Source organism: Maylandia zebra, linkage group LG18 (assembly GCF_041146795.1).
Source record: "Maylandia zebra isolate NMK-2024a linkage group LG18, Mzebra_GT3a, whole genome shotgun sequence".
In the NCBI taxonomy this organism is placed as follows: Eukaryota; Metazoa; Chordata; class Actinopteri; order Cichliformes; family Cichlidae; genus Maylandia; species Maylandia zebra.
This window is the reverse complement of record NC_135184.1, coordinates 12946434-12964746: the sequence shown is the minus strand read 5'-3', so window position 1 is coordinate 12964746 and position 18313 is coordinate 12946434. Positions and strand designations below refer to the sequence as shown.

Genomic DNA, 18313 nt, shown 5'->3' with positions numbered 1-18313 from the left:
TTCAGTTGTAAATACACTAATTAGCCACATAACTAAAACCACTGACAGGTGAAGGGATTCATAAACTCATATAGCACAATGACACCTTCTTTAGGGAAACCTTGAGTCATGGCATCATATGGTTGTTACTTGGACATGCACCACTCAGCTAAACATTGGAATAAGAGTGCACAAGGTCTTGAGACTGATCAATCTGTCCATGAGCGATTCCTGAAATGTACTGAGATAAGTGTGTAATAAATTCATGAAGCATATAGATACAAAAATATGTGCTTTAAAGTTCTCTAATTCGGTGACTGTCTCTACCAAAGGTAAAACTACAGAATATCAACCTCATGGGGATCCTAGATTAAAAGTCAGCAGGCTTACCAACGTTATTAGGATTGGACCATACATATCTGTCGAGGTATTAAATCTGGACCGACAGATTTGAAAATGGCTTGAGAGTGGAGGACGAAGTTTTAGATGAGTCTTATAGAAACTTTCTAAATCCGCTACTGGTGTCATAAGAAGTTAAGTGAAAGTTTCTGGATGGGAGAGTGGGGCAAGGTTAGCTGATCTAACACCTGTACCTATGCAACCCTACACACCTTTTGTTAACTGACCCTAAACTTTAATTAGCACCTTCCTTTTCATCTTTCTTTGAAAGGAAGAACCTTATGAATGAAGCATTTGTTTTTCACAGGTTATTGTGTCCAAGGTTTTTGTAGAGTTACGAGTTATATCAGGTTTGTCAAATGCTTTTTTTAAATCTCAGGTTATAAAGTTCTATATTTTCATAACATGTATCTGCATTATTAAAAAGTTTATCATTAGTTTCTAGACTAAATATTTTATTTATTTATTTAATATTGGCTGTGGGGCAAAATGAGCTCGAGGCTTAGGGGTCAGTTTAGTCAGTGGTTTATCTAACAGCAAGACAAATAAGTGGTCTTAAAATTTATGCGGCATCAAAAAAATGAATAGATCATAATAACTACATTGGATAGTTGCTTGTGCCACATAAGAAAATAAGATAGACACAATGCACCCTTTTTGTCAACACTCATCAGTTCTAGTATTTTTCTTTTTTATTCTTCATTTTGAACAACGATACCTTCAAAACATGTGACGTGCGAGTCTTTATGTCTCTGCCTCCAAAGTTTGCTATTATAAAAATATTTGCAGCATTTTATTCCATGTTGGAATAACATGGAATAAAATGTTATTCCAACATGGAATAACATTTTATTCCATGTTGGAATAACATGGAATAAAATGTTATTCCAACATGGAATAACATTTTATTCCATGTTGAGAAACATGCAGACAGCTGCATGTTTCTCAGCTGCAATGTTTCTCAGCTAAACATGCAGCTGTCTGTATAAACTGAAAGTAGAAAGAAAATCATCTCCATCTTCTCACGATGTTGAAAAGCATGAAAAAGGTATTCAATTTAAGACTTCAGTGTTTGTTTGTTTTTCTTAAGAGTTGGTAATGCATATTTGTTGTATGTATTACAATGAATAGGGAGGGAGAGCGAGGCTGGGCTTCTCTGCTTAGGCTGTAGTCCCCGCGACCCGGCACCGGATAAAGCAGAAGAAGATGGATGCAATTTTCCCTCTAAGCCGTGTGCGTGCGCAATTGCGCACTCCTGGCACAGTCTCTGTGCACAGAAAATCTGCGTTGCGCACAAAAAAAAAAACATGACACATGAAAAATTAGAGGGAACATTGGATGGATGGATGGATGGATGGTATTCCATTTTTAAAATTAGAATACAAATTTTTGGTCACAAACTTGAGTTGTCATATACATCTGTGAGTTTATGTGCACAACAGTACATGTACACACATGAAGAATTTGACCTTTGTTCCTTAAATATATGGCATTGTTTCTGACTGATATGCTGCTCAGAGTCTTTTGCTCCTTGCTTTTAAATCAAATGGCACTCTTGACATAAACACAAGCTACTGCAGCCCAGCTGTCTTAGCTGAGGAAACAAAGGTACATTTGTTCCTTTTTCGTAAAATATTGTGATGATGTTACATTATATTAGGCAGTCAGTTGCCCACATTACACTGTAACTATCACCAGTTTGGTTATCTATTTTGAACACCTCAGCTGGAAAAAATTCTAAATGGTTTGTAGAGTTGGCCACAGGTCTGCATGTCAACGGGAGGTAGAAGATTGCTTCATATTTTGCTATACACTCTAAAAAATATTCCTTGTGTTTGTCGGTAGAACTTAACAAAAAAGCATTTTTCTGGTAAAAAAAAAAAGTAAGTTGCCTACATGTACACGTTTCAGTGAGTTGAATAATCAATGTTAGAAGTTAGTGCAACACAAAAATTAAAAAACAGCTCCTTAACTTAAATGTTTGAGTATATTGAATAAAATACTTTTGTCATCAATCAACAACAGAAAATATTAAGTTTGTGTAACATGTAAAAATGAGTTTCAACATCCTTCCTGTTTGAATTGAGACCATTCAGACAGACGAGGGCAACCCCGTAGCATATGTTCGTATCTTGCGCAACAGTTTCTGGATTCTTGTGGCTTCGTGGGAGAAGAGGTGTGTTTGCCCTCGACTGTGTTCGGTGAGTTAAGTAAGTACTGAATTCTAAATAGATGAATTACAAGTTATATTTGTACACTCTAAAATGTCATATTTTAAAAAAAACTGAAATTTGATGGTTTAAATCGTAATTTAGCAGAGTAGAGCTGTTGTTGTTTTTTTAAGTTTAGCTAGCCGTTTCTTTTAGCTAGCAAACGTTCCTCACAAATAAAAGAGACATTAAAACGAATAGTTATGTCTATAACTTCTGTTCCCTGAAGGAGAGGAACGAGGTACAACACATAAGTATGGGATATCACGCCCTCGCGTGTCCTGGCTGAAGAAACCTTTATTCACGCCTTTACGGCAGATGACGTGTGATGACACGCGCAAGGCCCCGCCCGCACATATAGCCGCTGCCATCACCGTCATCCCTCAGTTCGATAGCCGCTCTTCACCGAGCCAACTGCTCAGTGGGGCCACCCTGTGTTGTACCTCGTTCCTCTCCTTCAGGGAACAGAAGTTATAGACATAACTATTCGTTCCCTTTCAGTCGATTCACTCGGTACAACACATAAGTATGGGACCTATATACACGCCCCGCAGAGCAGCCACCGAACCGGAACGGGACCACCACATCCTCAGTGAGTGGTAGACCCAGCAGAAAGGACAGCATGAGCCACCGAAGGGGCTGTAACGTCCAACCGATAAAACCGCACAAAAGTGTGCGGCGACGCCCAATTAGCCGCTGCACAAATATCAGCCACAGGCACCCCTCTAAAAAGAGCCCATGAGGTCGCCATCCCCCTGGTGGAATGAGCTCCCACCCCGTGGGGCAACGCAAAACCTCCGGTGCTGTATGCCAGCGAGATAGCTTCTACAATCCAGTGGGACAGCCTCTGTCTGGACAGAGCTCTACCTCTATTCGGATTAGCGAAGCAGACAAACAACTGGTCACACAAACGCACATCCCGAGTGCGCTCAATGTAGGTGCGTAGCGCACGCACCGGACAAAGAGAATGCACCCTCCTCTGCTCCTCAGATTCAAAAGGAGGGGAGCAAAAGCTCAGCAACTCAAACTCCATCGAACTATAAGATGCAGGCATGACCTTGGGAAGATAGGCGGCATTCGGACGCAATACGACCTTGCGGCCATCAGGAGAAAACTGTGTGCAGGCAGGATGCACAGACAGCGCATGAAGGTCCCCCACTCGCTTCGCCGAGGCCAAAGCGAGAAGTAATGCGGTCTTATACGAAAGAAGTTTCATATCTACCGACTCAACGGGTTCAAACGGAGGGCCACAAAGGGCCTCCAGCACCAAAGACAAGTCCCAAGCAGGGACACTGGACTTAAGCACGGGCCTCAGCCGGCGAACCCCTTTCAGAAAACGCACGGCGAGGGGATGCGCACCTGGTGTCACCCCGTCAAAACCGATATGACAAGCAGATATAGCCGCTAAATAAACCTTGATCGTCGAAAACGAAAGGCCTTTATCCAACAGCTCCTGCAGGAATGTCAAAACATCCACAATAGAGCACTGAAATGGGAGAGTGTGGCGGCCCTGGCACCATCGCTCGAAGGCTCGCCATTTGTAAGCGTACAAGCCTCTAGTAGACGAGGCCCTGGCGCTCTGAATCGTCGCTACCACACTAGGTGGCAGACCCTTAGCAACCAAGTTTAACCTCTCAGCAGGTAAGCATGAAGGTGCCACAGATCCGGGCGCGGATGAAACACTTCCCCCCCCGCCTGAGAGAGGAGATCCCTGCGGAGAGGAAGCTGCCAAGGACTTGCTGCAAGCAGGCTGATTATTTCTGCATACCACGACTTCGCGGGCCACCAAGGGGCCACCAGGATCAGAGAGAGGGAATGCCGACGCACCCTCTCCAGAATTGGAGATATCATTTCCACTGGGGGAAATGCATACAGGAGCACGTCCGGCCATTGGTGCGCTAGCGCGTCCAAGCCCAAGGGTGCATCGTGGTCGATTATGGAGAAGTACAGGGGGCAGTGAGCATTCACCCTGGAAGCAAAAAGATCTATTTGCGCCTCGCCAAATAGATCCCAAATCTGAGCCACTATTGAAGGGTGTAACCTCCATTCTCTCACCAGAGGACCCCCCCTGGAGAGAAGGTCCGGCCCCAGGTTCAGGTGGCCCGGGACATGGGTGGCTCTTAGAGTCAGAAAATGAACACTGCACCATAACAGCAGAGAGCGAGACAGCTGCAACAGGGGAAGAGAGCGTGTTCCTCCCTGCCTGTTTATATAAGACACCACTGTTGAATTGTCCGTCCTGACTAAGACATGCTGGCCCTGCAGGACTGGACGGAAACGCTTTAGAGCTAAGAACACTGCTAACAGCTCTAAGTGGTTGATGTGCAGCTGGCGCTGAGCCGCGGACCAGATCCCTCTCACTGACGCACCCTCGCACAGCGCTCCCCACCCACTTAGGGAAGCATCTGTGGACACCACCTTGCGAAACAACACCCTCCCAATCCGAGAGCCCTGGTGCAGTAGCCCGGGCTCCCTCCAAGGACGGAGAGCTAGCATGCAAGACGCAGTTACCGGCAGCCTCCTCCGGAGGTGACGCGAAGCACACAAACGGTGAGAGAGAGTCCAGCGTTGAAACGCTCTCATTTTCAACAGCCCAAGCGGCACTACGGCGATCATAGATGCCATCATGCCCAACAAGCGCAATATCGTCTGGAAACGCAGTCTGCGTCCCAGCTGAAATTGAGCGAGGCAGCGATGAAACGCGGCCACTCTGTGCTCTGACAACCGTGCGCGGCTGGAAAGAGAGCATATTTCCAGACCGAGAAAAGCGATCTGTTGACCTGGGATTAGCGAGCTCTTCTGAAAGTTCACAGAGAACCCCAGTGTCTGAATGTGTGACAGAACCCGCGACAGCTGCGTCTCCGCCTGTTCTCTGGAGCAAGCCACGAGAGCCCAGTCGTCCAGGTAGGCCAAGATGCGGATGCCCCTCTTCCTGAGGGGCGCTAGCGCTGCCTCGGCACATTTCGTAAAGGTGCGGGGAGCGAGCGACAGCCCGAACGGCAGCACTAGGTATTCGTAGGCTACGCCCTCGAATGCAAACCTCAGAAACTGCCTGTGTTTCGGGTGTATAGCTACATGAAAATAAGCATCTGTTAGATCGATTGTCGCAAACCAATCTCCCGGGCCGACTGCACTCAGGAGCTGTCTGAGTGTTAGCATCTTGAACCTGTACGTTCGCAGGTACGTGTTCAAGACTCGCAGGTCGAGGATGGGACGAAGCCCTCCCCCTTTCTTCGGAATGACAAAATAACGGCTGTACCAACCTTTGTCCGTCTCCGAAGCGGGGACCACCCGTATTGCTCTCTTCTGTAATAGCGCCTGTATTTCCTCTCTGAGTACCAAGGCTGCCTCGGGGTTGACAATCGTGTTCACGACTCTTTGGAAACGAGGCGGCTTGACCCGGAACTGCAACCGGTAACCCATGGCAACGGTTTGCAGCACCCACGGAGAGGGGGCGCAAGCGCGCCACTGAGGGAAGTGAGCAGCCAGCCGGCTGGCCTGCAGCACTGACGGCGGGGCGCCGTCGCCCCCCAGTGTGTCTGCAGGGGACTGCATCCCCTGCCTGACCTGGCTCATTTCGCCTGCAGGTTGAGCATTTGAGATTGTTTGAGAGTAAACCACACTCTTTATTGATTGCAACATGGGAACATGTACATTTATACATTTTGTTGGGTGCACCTTTTCCGGGGCATAACAATGAAAAACAGCGGGAACACTCGATGTGGTCGCTTGAACATTCAACACATCTGAACCGTGTGCAGGGGTTATGTGCTTGGGAGACCGCGATAGGGAAGTGCAGCGCCTTCTGGGGCTGACAACCTGAACAGAACTTAAGCGGCACCTCTTGTGCGGCAACAGAGGGGTAAGAGCAGCGTCTCCCTGCTGCCGGATCCCTTCCCCACTCGCAATCACAGCTAGGAGGGCTGAGGCTTCTTCCTCCTGGGCGTCGGGTCCCGTCGGGGGCCCGGGGGAGGGCCTTTGCCCCAGGCCGACTGGCGTGGAGCTCGGGCCGGAGTACGTGCTCTCGCCGGCGGCCCTCCCACTCCAGCAGTGGGCGCCGGTCTCTTGCCAGCTGTCAGAGGAGCGGCGGGCCTGTGAGAGCTAGCAGTGGGCTTGGGCTGGGGCTGGCGTCTGGGGATGATGTCGCGCAGAGCTTCCGTCTGCTTCTTCCTCAGATCAAATCTAGCCTGAATGGCTTCAAGTGAATGTCCGAATAACCCAGCCGCAGACACTGGTGCGTCCAGATACACAGCTCTGTCTCTATCAGGGACGTCGGAGAGGGTCAGCCACAGGTGCCTCTGCGCCACCACTGTCGAAGCCATCCCTCTGCCCAGGGAGAGCGCTGCACAGCGAGACGCACGGAGGATGTAATCCGTGGTGACTCTAACCTCGTTAAGAAGAGGTGACAGCGGGCTGTCCTCCGGAACCAGCGATCCAAGCTCCGCCAGGCACATTGCTTGGTACGTCTGGAGCATGGTGACGGAGCTCATGGCTCGAGCGGTGCCGGCCTGAGCCCGATAAATCTTCTCCAGCTGCGAGGCCGAGAATCTGCAGTGCTTGGACGGCAGAGTTGCGGGGCCACCGACACCATGGTTATGGGACGGGGCCAGATAAGCAGCCAGAGACGGCTCCATAGGGGGTGGGTTAGCTAAACCAGCTCCCTCGGCGCCGTCCAATTCCATGTACTGTCCATAGCCGGGCACAGTGACGCGGGTAGACAGAGGTTTGTCCCATGACGCTGTTAGCTCGCAGAGAAAGTCTGGGAACATGGGGAGGCAGTTTTTGGCCGTTGCGGGCTCCGGTGGAAGGAAAAAACCCGCAAACCGCGACGGCTTCCGAGCTGGTGGAGGAGAGGGCCAGTCCACCTGCAGCTTCTCAGCGGCACGGCGAAACAGGGAGAAAAGAGAGGTGTCATCGTGGCCGACCGGCGCAGCAGCGGCGGCATATTGGGTCGACAATGAGCTCTCCTGCTCATCCTCCGACAAACCATGGATGTCCAGGCCGATGTCCAGCACGTCATCGTCTTCCTGGGGAGCGCTGGCGGGCTTCAACCCAGGCTGAAGCCCGTCAGCGCTCCTGCATGGTTCCGGTCCGTCATCGGCTAACCCGTCAACGTATTCCATGTGGTCAGCCCAGCTAATCGCGGGGACATCGACCTGAAAATTTTCGTCTTCGGACTCGGACGAAGCCGGGGCTCCAGACTCGGAAAGAAGAGGGTCATGCCGTGCGACAGCCGAGCGTCCCAGCACTCTTTCCACAAACGTCACCCGTCTTTCCAGGGTCGAGCGTCGGAGCTGGCGACAAAACGCACAAGCTTCGGGCTCCGTCAACGCTCTCCTAGCGTGGACGATCCCCAGGCAGACAGGGCAGGCATCGTGCTGGTCGCTGTCGTGCAAAGAGAAACCACATCCCTGAGGACAGGGGCGAACAGAAGATTTCTGCTTTGCTCGCTTCGGTTTGGAGTCCATTCCCAAAACGCAAAGCGAAACGCTGCACAAGAAAAACTTGAAAATAGCGCTCCGCGGGCAGCCTACACACCAGCTGGGCGGTGGAGGCTAACACCAACAGGGGCAGTTAAGCTAGGTTCAAGTTGGCAGACAACGGAGCTAACTAGCAGTAGCTAGCTAGCCCAACTCAGCAGAGGTGTTCTCAGCGAGGTGAAGAGCGTAAGAACTGAGGGATGACGGTGATGGCAGCGGCTATATGTGCGGGCGGGGCCTTGCGCGTGTCATCACACGTCATCTGCCGTAAAGGCGTGAATAAAGGTTTCTTCAGCCAGGACACGCGAGGGCGTGATATCCCATACTTATGTGTTGTACCGAGTGAATCGACTGAAAGGGAACATGTCACTTGTCAGGGTACATTTGGTTAGCTGATAGACCATGCCGACAGCAGAGCATGTTCAATTTGAACCCGTATATGTTCAAATTAACCGGTCAGTAGCTGCCTGCATTTTCATCATGGTGTCAGAGTAAATTCGTGTTTCCACAAGATGGTCTCGGGTGAGGTAACTAATTACTGATAGAGTAAAATGTGGTGAATTTATCCCTGACTAAAAGTAACTGCTCATTTGAACATATGCTTCTCATAGGAACCGAAAACACACTCCTCACTCATTGGATGACTTCAAGCCTGAGCTGATACAGAGGTGTGTCAGTCGTTTGAATGCAGGAGATGATCCTCTTGAGGAACATAATGAAAATCCATTGTGTGAAGATGTAGCAAATGAAGAGGATGAAGAAATTGGGGAATTGCCTAATTTAATTGAGAAACATTTAGCCCACCTACTACTAAAACTGGAAAGTATATATAATGTACCTCGCAGGTGTATTGATGAATTAGTTGTTACAGTTACAGTTATAGTTCATGTCATTCTCTGATTCAGGTCCTATTCATCAAAAGCACAATTGTGCTGTTGATGAAATTTAGGTTACATTTACTTTTAGTCACTTCATCCTATTGCTAGCAAAGTGGGCAGTTAAAGCAGGCCAGTGTGTAACAGTTTAAATTGAAGTTACAAAGATTACATCTTTATTTCTTTTAAAAACATATTTAAAATCAATATTTGGCACAATGCAAGTCACATAAATGTAATAGTTTTGACTTTTCACCTAATAAACTGTAAGTTTAAGTTTTGTTTTGCTTTTTTTATTCTCCAGAGTTCGGTGGAAATGAAGAGAGAGGTCGCAATCCGTTGCCTGAAGGTGTATCTGAAAGAGAAGGAAGAGGATCTCTTCAGAGAACAGCTGGTAGGTGAATCTCGCATTCTTTTGTGTTTTATTTTTAAATGGCACATAAAATGCTGACATGTTTCCATTTAAACTACCTACTTGCCAGGATGGTGAACAACAGTTCCCAGAAGAAATGGTAAAGATTGTAGTCACCAGACGTGCAGCAGTGTCTCTCAAAGCTGTCGCTAAAATTGTGATTGAAGGAACAGCAGTCCTGGAAGACCTTGATGTGCCCAGAGTGTGTGCCTTAATGATGGGGCTTATATACACTCTCAATCTGAGCTACCCAAAACAAGTAAAGAACACTAGAGGTATTTCTGGAACTTGATGGGCTTAAACCAGTCCACGGGTAATGTCTGTTAAGTGCAAACTTCTGTCATGAAACGAATGTGAATTGGACTGTAGTATTCCGATGTGCCTCTTACGTTTTTGTATGCAGTCCTAGATGAGTGTAGTTTTGAGAAAAGTTTGTAATACATATAATCTTAGCTTTGGATTGTTCTGTTGTTGAACATTAAAATCTTTTGTCATTTCCTTGATTCTGCGACAAGTTGAACAAGTTGATACCAATTTAAGTTAATGTTAATGTACATGAAGTACTTTTTTTAGTCATTTATAATTAAAGGGCTGCTGTAATGTTTCATTTATGTTGTATTGACACAGAAGTGTATTACTTTGAAAATGTTTTGTAATAAAATAATCAATTGGAATAAGTGAAATGGCTTTGTGTGATTTTAGAAAAGCTACTATAGAAACCTAAACTAATTGACATGGATAATTGTGAGTAGGATATATGTAAAAAAGTTCGTTGGTGTAACTCAACTAATGTAATTTCTCAACTTAATTTTACCAGAAATTTTAAATTAATATTAGGTTGAATAAACTTAATTATGCTTGTGGAGGTCAAGGTAAATCATGTTGGTTTGTTAAACAAGTTGAGTTAGCCAAACCTAAAAATTACTTGCTGAATTTACTTAATAATATGCAAAATTTGTAACTTAAAAAGCTGAGTGGAAATTGTTACCTTACTTTTTTAAGTTGAGGCAACAAAATATTTTTTAGAGTGTATATAACGTTAGTGTTTCTAAAAAAAATTTCTTTATTAACAAAGTAAACTAAAAATACACTTTATCACATTTTATAGTTTTAAAATTGGATAACAACTGACTTGAACACAATATGAAATGATGTGTTTTCACTATAGGAACTTTGATTTTTGATAGGTTTACTAATCTGAAAGCTTTCTAAATTTTATTTTTGTAGTTTTCCATTTGTAGATAGTGCGATTCTCTGATGTGTATGTGTTTCTACCTGTGCTGATGCTAGCATGACTAAAGCTAGCTAAGTACCAGTTAAGCAAGGCAGAAGCATGAACTCATAAAATGAACAGAATCATAAGAATATAACATGACGAGCACCGCAAATGTAACAAATATGTTGACATCAAATGTTATTTGAAATCTATATTAAAAAATGACACATTGATTTTTTCCAATTTCTTTTATTTATTTATTTATTTATTTATTTTTACCAGTTGTCCAAATTAGTCTGTGATCGGCCTTAATGTCCCTGGAATCAAATTTATATACAACTAAATATGACTTGCAAATATGTTTTAAATGGATGATTTCTCATTTAATCACGAATCATCCAGTTACATATTTGGTGAGTCCTAAATTTGATGCCGCTGAACTTTTCAGTGGTTAGTTTTTAAAAAGCCCCCAAATCCCCTATGAGTAAGCACTTGGCGACAGTGGGGAGGAAAAACTCCTTTTCAATGGGGCGAAACCTCCGACAGAACCAGGCTTAGGAAGGGGTTGCCATATGTTGTGACCAAGTGGGGATCAAATGTTCACTGACAATTGTTTTTTTTGTTTTACACTCTCAGAATGAGAGAGGCATTGAGGCACCACCTTCTGCCCCCCGGCATCACTGCTGTGCCCCCTCCTTCTGACAGGAACTGTCTACAGAGCAGGTATGAGTGATGCCTGAGTGCACACACAAGTCATAAGTTCCTGGCTCTCACGGCTCCTCTGCAGAGGGTTTCCCTAAGAAGGGGGGCATCGCAGGGGGCGCCAGGGGACGGGGGGCTGTGCCAAGAACAGGAACTTCTGAGGTGTGTGTGTCCTGGTGAGCCTCTACCTTTTACAGGTGGTTGCAGTCTGGATACAGACACTTCAAACCTCATCTGAGGACAAAAACTACAAGAACAACATAAAAATGGAGAAAACATACTTTCTAAACATTCAAGGTTTCAGGAGACGGCAGCACTGCAGAGGTGAAGACAGGCAGCTGTTTTAAATACACAAACACTTACATAGACACACACACACTCACAACAACAGAAGAGAAACAAAGAGAGAGAGAAAGTGGTTATCAAGCACATGAGGTGAGGACATGCAGCCTGGTGAGTCTGTCTGTCTGATTGTGAATTTCTTTGCAAAATAAAAAGCTCACAAATATATTGTAAGAACAGGCTTTTATTTTTTTTTTTAGTATATGCTGAATTAACAGTATAAAAGCTACTCTACCTGAATTTCACAAAAACATTAAATAAAATACAAGTTTTAAAGGAAAGGTTTTAATAAATGATTGTTTAAAAAAAAAAACTAACCAAAGTAGAAGACAACTGTTTAGTCGAAAAGTGTTAAACATTCAAGATATTCTCGCTCACAAAAACTTATTTCATAATGTAAACTAGGACATGTAGAAAACTTTCATACTTACTGAAAGATATTTATTAACACTATCTAATTACCAGCATATTTTTCTGAGTGTTACTGAATATGTGTAGGCAGTAGGACATTGGTGGTTGCCTAGGGGACAGAATGTCAGCTATAGTTTGTTTTAAATTCAGTTTCATTGCTGAAACTAAGAATCAACAGGCTGTAGAGGGAGACTTTAATTGCATTCAAATCCAAGATGGAAAAATCTGTGCAGATTTTGCATATATTAACCATTCATTGGAATAATCCAAGTATACAAACTAAATATCACAGGAGAGCTTATGAGGCCACAAACATCGACGAGGTCCAGTTCAGAGACACAGGTTTAGCAGAAGTGAAGCCTAGAGGACAGCTGGCAGCTGCACACGTCTGTCAGTACCCACCTGTCACAAACAGCAGCCTTTTCATGCCTGACTCTGCATAACTGTAAGCGCTAAAAACTGTTAAATGATGAATAAAGAAATCATCATGTGCATAGTTGTTTTAAGGGAAAAATAAACTAAACCCACAATTTCATTTCAACATTATGAGTAAACTAATGCAGGTATGAGCATCAGGCCTATGCTGTTGTTGTCTCATACTGTTATGTCCCTTGCTGTTAGCTTGTTAGCTTTCCTGTTTCTTGCTTTTTGCCTGTTGTTCCCTCTGATTTTTTTGTCTTCCAGCTGTTATTATCCAGACTTTGAATTCGTTATTTAATTTGTTTGTAAGGTGCCGATTAAAAATTTAGATTTATTTAAAAAAAATCAGCATTTTTGAGGGTTCAATTATCAATATTTAAATCCGTCCTAAAGAAAACTTAGTAACTGTTTTATTTAACAGTATCTTGATCGTGTTAGCGCACTGGTAAAGTTTCAAATGTTTGCATTATGCTGCAGTCACACAAGGGAAAACAGTGACTGGTGACCACGGCACAACCGTGCGCAATGAACTTGCGATCTTATTGGAAATGGTTGCTGAGAAGAATGGAGTCACGTTTCTGTCTTGAAAAACGTTGGTGTATCAAGAATTTAATAATATGCCAATAAGCTGATTCCGTCTTTAAGGATGATATTGTATTTAATTGTCAGTTTGACCTCAATCTGGGATGATAAGATGATTCGCTGAGATAAACCTGTGAAAATTGCAAATCTGTTGTCTTTAAAACACACAGAAATTCAAATGAATTGCTTACATTCAGAGTCTAATCAGAACTCAGTTTTGAAACAAATAGTTGCGTAGTTGCTGCAGAACAGTAGTTTAACTTTATAATGACATAAGTGCACAGCAACCTTGTTTTGATAGGAATATAACCAGAAAAAAGACACTTGGAAACTAACTTAGATGAACCTCTTTTTGCAAAGAAACATGATACAGATGAGTTGCAATAATCGGCGTACACCGACTCAGACTGATTGCAACATGTCAACAATCTGCCTGCATTTCTACATTTAATGGGAAATATTTGTAATTCAGAAGTCTGTCTGACAGCATTTGGAAACACTTCATCTCCCACTAGGTGACCTGTGCAATCGCCTTGTCAGACACATTGAATGCTCATCCCCACCCAGAGACTGTCCATGCAACACGGTCTCTGGGTGGGGATGAGCACTACTTTTCATCAGTTAGCAAATGCGAAAAAAAATTAAATGCAATCGGCAGTCAAACTAGATGCAAGAAGTATATCTCATCTTTCCTTAGCTTTAGGTCCATTTAAATAGAAAAAGAAACAATACATTTACAAAAAATGCGAGCTACACCACTCAGTTTTGGGGAGGAAGGACACAAGTTTATGTCAAAAATGTTTATTATCCATGGCTGTACAACAGAGGCAAAGAAATGATCCTTGATAGCCACATTTTTAACATGCTGACAGCAAAAATTGTTGTCTTTCATTTTTTAAAATTGTAAACAGAAAGTAAAGAATTTCAAATACACGTTGTCATGTAGAACAAATTAAAAACATGAAATGCATTCAATACCATGTGGCGAGATTGTGAATAAATTACATACTGTACATTTGCTCAAAATGAATGAAAACAAAATGCAGAATTAATGAGTGTCAAAGAAAATATGTTACTGTTACATTCATATTTAGCTCTCTGCCAGCAATGCAGCTTTTCACAGTTTTCAATGCACAGAAACAGAAACAAACATCTGAGGTACAACAAAAGACAAATTTTCTTCTGGTAGATCACATAACTGTATTTTTATACACAATACAGACCACAATATAATAAGCACACAATATACTGTATTGTCTGTATTTTTCAGAACAGCAATCAGTCCGAGGGGAAATGACTGACTGCTGGTTGCGAAGATCTTGCAGTCGTCTGGAGAATATTCATACCCAGGATTTTGATGACGTATGCATCAGCAGTGGCATGTTCTAATGAGGCAAACAAGCAAAATACAAGTCTGACACACTCTTCCACTGCTGTCTGTCACTTCCTTTCCTTTAATGTCAAATGCACCTCCTTGATCAAGAAGATTTTGCTGGTATCTGTCCTCCCATCTTCTGTAATGCAAGCTTCATTATTCCCCAACTTGAAAGAAAAAAGAAAGTTATTATTTTTTCATCTCTCACAGCGACCTCATGTGAAAAAAGGTAGCTGCAGGTTTAAATTTTCCTGTGAAGCTTGGAAACTCAAGAGGACCAACATTAAAATTTTCTAACGCTGCTGTTATTACCTGCAACCACTCAGATATCCACCAGAGGACAAGCAGTTCATTAAACCATCATCTTAACAATCTATCATGTTCAGACCGCCTGAGGAAGGAAAAGAAAAAAAAAAAAAAAAAAAAAAAAAAAAAAAAAGGAAAAACTTCCACTCGCAGGCACTTAAGGACAGCAGGGAGGAAATGTCAGCCAAGAGGCAAATTAAATCTCATAGCTATTTGTTCTTACAAAGAAAATCAGGGGAGATTTAAATGTCGTTTGACAGGAAATGCACATGAGAAAGAGTCTCATCTCTGCGGCTGTTCAGTCATCAGCGATCACTGCAGAGAAGCTGCTTTTCCTTTTGCCCCCAGATGCAGAGAATGACCCCACCTTTAGAAGAACATTTTGGAGGATTAAACTCCAAGGATGAGCAATGTTTCTTACTCTGTTACTCTTTTTAAAGCAGGAAGCGAAAGATCCTTCGAATTGCTTTCAACTGCTGGATGCTAAAATGTTTCTATGATTCTGCTTTTCATACGTTATTCCCAAAAATAAATTCAGCTTTGTGCAAAATGTGTGTTGTTAAACCAAGATTAAATACTGACCTTACTCAGTTGTCAATGTCCGATATGTGGTTCTCTATCTGCAGTAAAAGAAATAAGATTGCTTTAAATCAGTCAAGAATTAATTTTTATAACTAGGCAGCAACATAGCCTTCCCTTTTCTAGCTCAATCCACAGTCATTAAAAAAATGAAACACTTCCAGTTCTAAGTCTGAAATACACATCAGTACATATTTAAAAAATTAACTGGTTCGCACAAGTTCTGTTATTCATTTAACAAAACCCATAAACGTGAAAAAATGGATCCATGCTGCATTTTATTAACAGTTCAAGCTGCTGGTGGTGTAATGGTGTGGGGAATATCTTCTTGACACATTTAGTAACACCTGAGCACTGTTTCAATGACAAATAACACTCAGAGTATTGCTGCGGACCATGTGCATCGCTTCATGACCACAGTGTTCCCAGGAGGATGACGCACCATGTCACATAGCTCAAAATGTCTTAAGCTGATTTCTTGAACATGGCAGTGAGTTCACTGTACTCAAATGGACTCCACAGTCATCAGAACCTGGTCAATACCTGAGGATCTTTCATGTCCTGATTTTTAAAACCTTAGAAATGGCTGTACTTTTTTTTTTGTTTCGCAAATCTTTTTTTTTCTTTTTGTTTGTCCAAACCTTGAAAATGTGCATCAATTCACATCTCATCCATGTCCTCTGAGACATTTTATACAGTGTGTTTTCACTAAATCAATATAGGGATTTGGGGTTTTTGTTTATTCTAAGCCTTTTGGCCACAGCATCTATTGGATTAACACATATAAGCTTTAATGATTACCAGTAATCAATAGTTTAGTCTGCTTGCAGAATGAAGCCAATAAACCACCCAACAGTGGGTCCAGATCTCATAAAACAGGAAGCAGGTATGATTATATAACCTTTCTTTAGTGTCAAAGTAAGGCAATAGTTTTGAGAAATAAAACTGTCACAGTAATAAAACTGGAAAGCAAATGTTCAGTTAGATGATTTATGATTTTTAAAGTAATAATTGGTGATATGCTGCATGCATTACACTCTTTTACTGCATTACAGTAAATTAACACCACCCAAAAAGTTTCACAAGTGTATCCAGAGAGTGATGTAGTTAGTAGCAGATCAGTTTCAAACACTCTGTGAGAAACTTTGCTCCGATTTCATTCTGCACACGGCGAAGCGTCTGCAAACAGCAGCCTAACTTCACCGAGGAGCTGGAGGTGCATAGCTTGTCACCTGCAGCTCTTCATCTAACAGCTTAGTGTTGTTGCTCCGTCTTGTTCCGTTACTCCAGCTGTCTTGTTTCATGAATGACAGCAGTAATTACTGAGGTAGCTGACAGATGTGTCCCATTTCTTGTAAATATCTTGTGAAAGTCAAGTCTTGTTTTGTCAGTTAAATTATTTTTAATGCTTGGTGGCATCAGAAGAAAATGTTTGGTTTGCCATGGCAGGTTTCAATACAGCAGTTTTTCCAAGTATGTTGCTGTGGAAACTAAGTATAAACGCTCTCTTCATCAGTGATCGTGCGTTACCTCACTCAGCGATAGATAGTGACTTAAAAAAGTCTGGCACTTAACTGTATAATTAAATTATTTACTCTTTTATTAAAATAAACAATGCTTTCAAAGATTTATAAAACTTCTATGCCTGAGGCTTTGCGTATAACACAGAGAAGAAGTTTGCCTTCGAGTTCTTCTGGCAGATGGGCTCAGTACCACACATTTTATTCAATCTGAGGGAAAATTATAAGGGTCTCTCCCAAACCTAAGTTCTGTTGCCTGAACCTGACCAAACTAAGAGTTTAAAAATGTAAAATACATTTCCGAAGACAAACTCCTCCCATTCAGGTTTGTCTGAGACAGGGAAGGAAAGCCAAAGTATTCACAGACACCGTTACGTGCTGCTGACTTTGGTGTTTTCATGTGATTTGTTCAGTTTCATGGCGGTTTGTGATAGAGACGACCTCGAATTATTTTGTCATTGATGATAGTTATTACTTTGTAATACAATATTAATTCAAAACACATTAAGATTAAGCTTTAAAACAACAGCTACTACTTTTCTTGGTTGCCACAACAAGGTGTCCCCACTTTGCAGCATGTATGTTGTTCAGACAAAGACAAAATACACCTCACTCAAAAATAACATAAAATAAAAAAATTGCCCTTCTGACTTCAACTAATTTAATTATATGTAATTTATCCATGTAATTTTGTTGCATAAGTACAATGTAAAATGTTACATTTAATGGGATCTGGTCAAACTAAACTTAATTGATTGATACACATTTAGTTTGTACCAGGCACATTATCTTTAATTATTAATTAATTAAATAAATTCAAATGTAATTTTATATATATTTCAGAGTATTGTATTGTGTTTATTGTGGGTGAAGAATCATTTTCTGAGTGTTTTTACTCATATAGTTTAGACTTTTCAAATCATGCTGATTGTCACAAAAGACAGCAAAACTTTGTATCCATCACCACGAACAACCTGATTACTTTTTCATGACCATTTCACCTTTTAGTTTTATAAGAATCCTGTATGACTCAAATGGTTCCATCTAAGGCAAAGTTATTTATACAACAGAGTTGAATGTACATTATACTTACTGTTATTATTGGCATATTATGTCAGTGGAAAACATTTTCCGCATCATAAAATAGATAAACTACTATGCAAGAGTCTTGAAACACCCCTCATTTCTTTATATCTTGCTTGGGAGATGGGATGGGAAACGTCGAAATATACATGGATATACAGAAAAAGAGTTTTTATAATTCTGCTGTGCTTGAAAGTTGATATTTGGTGTGAGCACCTTTATTCTTCAACACAGCCTGAAGTCTCACAGACAGCTTTCATGTAAGCTATTCCTGAAGTATTCTTCAGGAATAGTTCTCCAGGCTTCTTTAAGGACAATCAAAGTATTCTTTGAATGTTGGGTGCCTTTTATTCTGTTCTCTCTCAAAATGATCCCACACTGCTTCCAAAATGTTGAGGTCCAGGTTCTGGGAGGGGTGTGAT

General features: G+C 42.4%; 1 protein-coding gene and 1 long non-coding RNA gene across 4 annotated transcripts in view; one reads left to right on the top strand and one right to left on the bottom strand.

The window, feature by feature from the left end:
* The first annotated feature begins 2204 nt into the window (after positions 1 to 2204).
* On the top strand, positions 2205 to 10032 carry LOC112430262 (uncharacterized). 2 transcript variants are annotated; one of them, XR_013094291.1, is made up of 4 exons: positions 2205 to 2579; positions 8680 to 8736; positions 9248 to 9337; positions 9426 to 10032. It is a non-coding gene; the product is annotated as an uncharacterized LOC112430262 (long non-coding RNA). The 2 variants fall into 2 exon arrangements; XR_013094292.1 differs by having other exon boundaries at positions 2205 to 2588.
* A 3686-nt stretch (positions 10033 to 13718) lies between these two features.
* Positions 13719 to 18313, bottom strand: part of LOC101485289 (RNA-binding Raly-like protein) — a 57463-nt gene continuing 52868 nt past the window's right edge. The window contains exons 8-9 of one of the 2 annotated variants that reach the window (XM_012920199.3): positions 15292 to 15329; positions 13719 to 14570 (exon numbers count right to left, since the gene is read on the bottom strand). In XM_012920199.3, coding sequence (XP_012775653.1) covers positions 15297 to 15329 — 33 coding nt within the window. In that variant the 3' untranslated portion in view covers positions 13719 to 14570; positions 15292 to 15296. The remainder of the gene's footprint in view (positions 14571 to 15291; positions 15330 to 18313) is intronic. The other variant, XM_076876761.1, reaches the window with a different exon arrangement.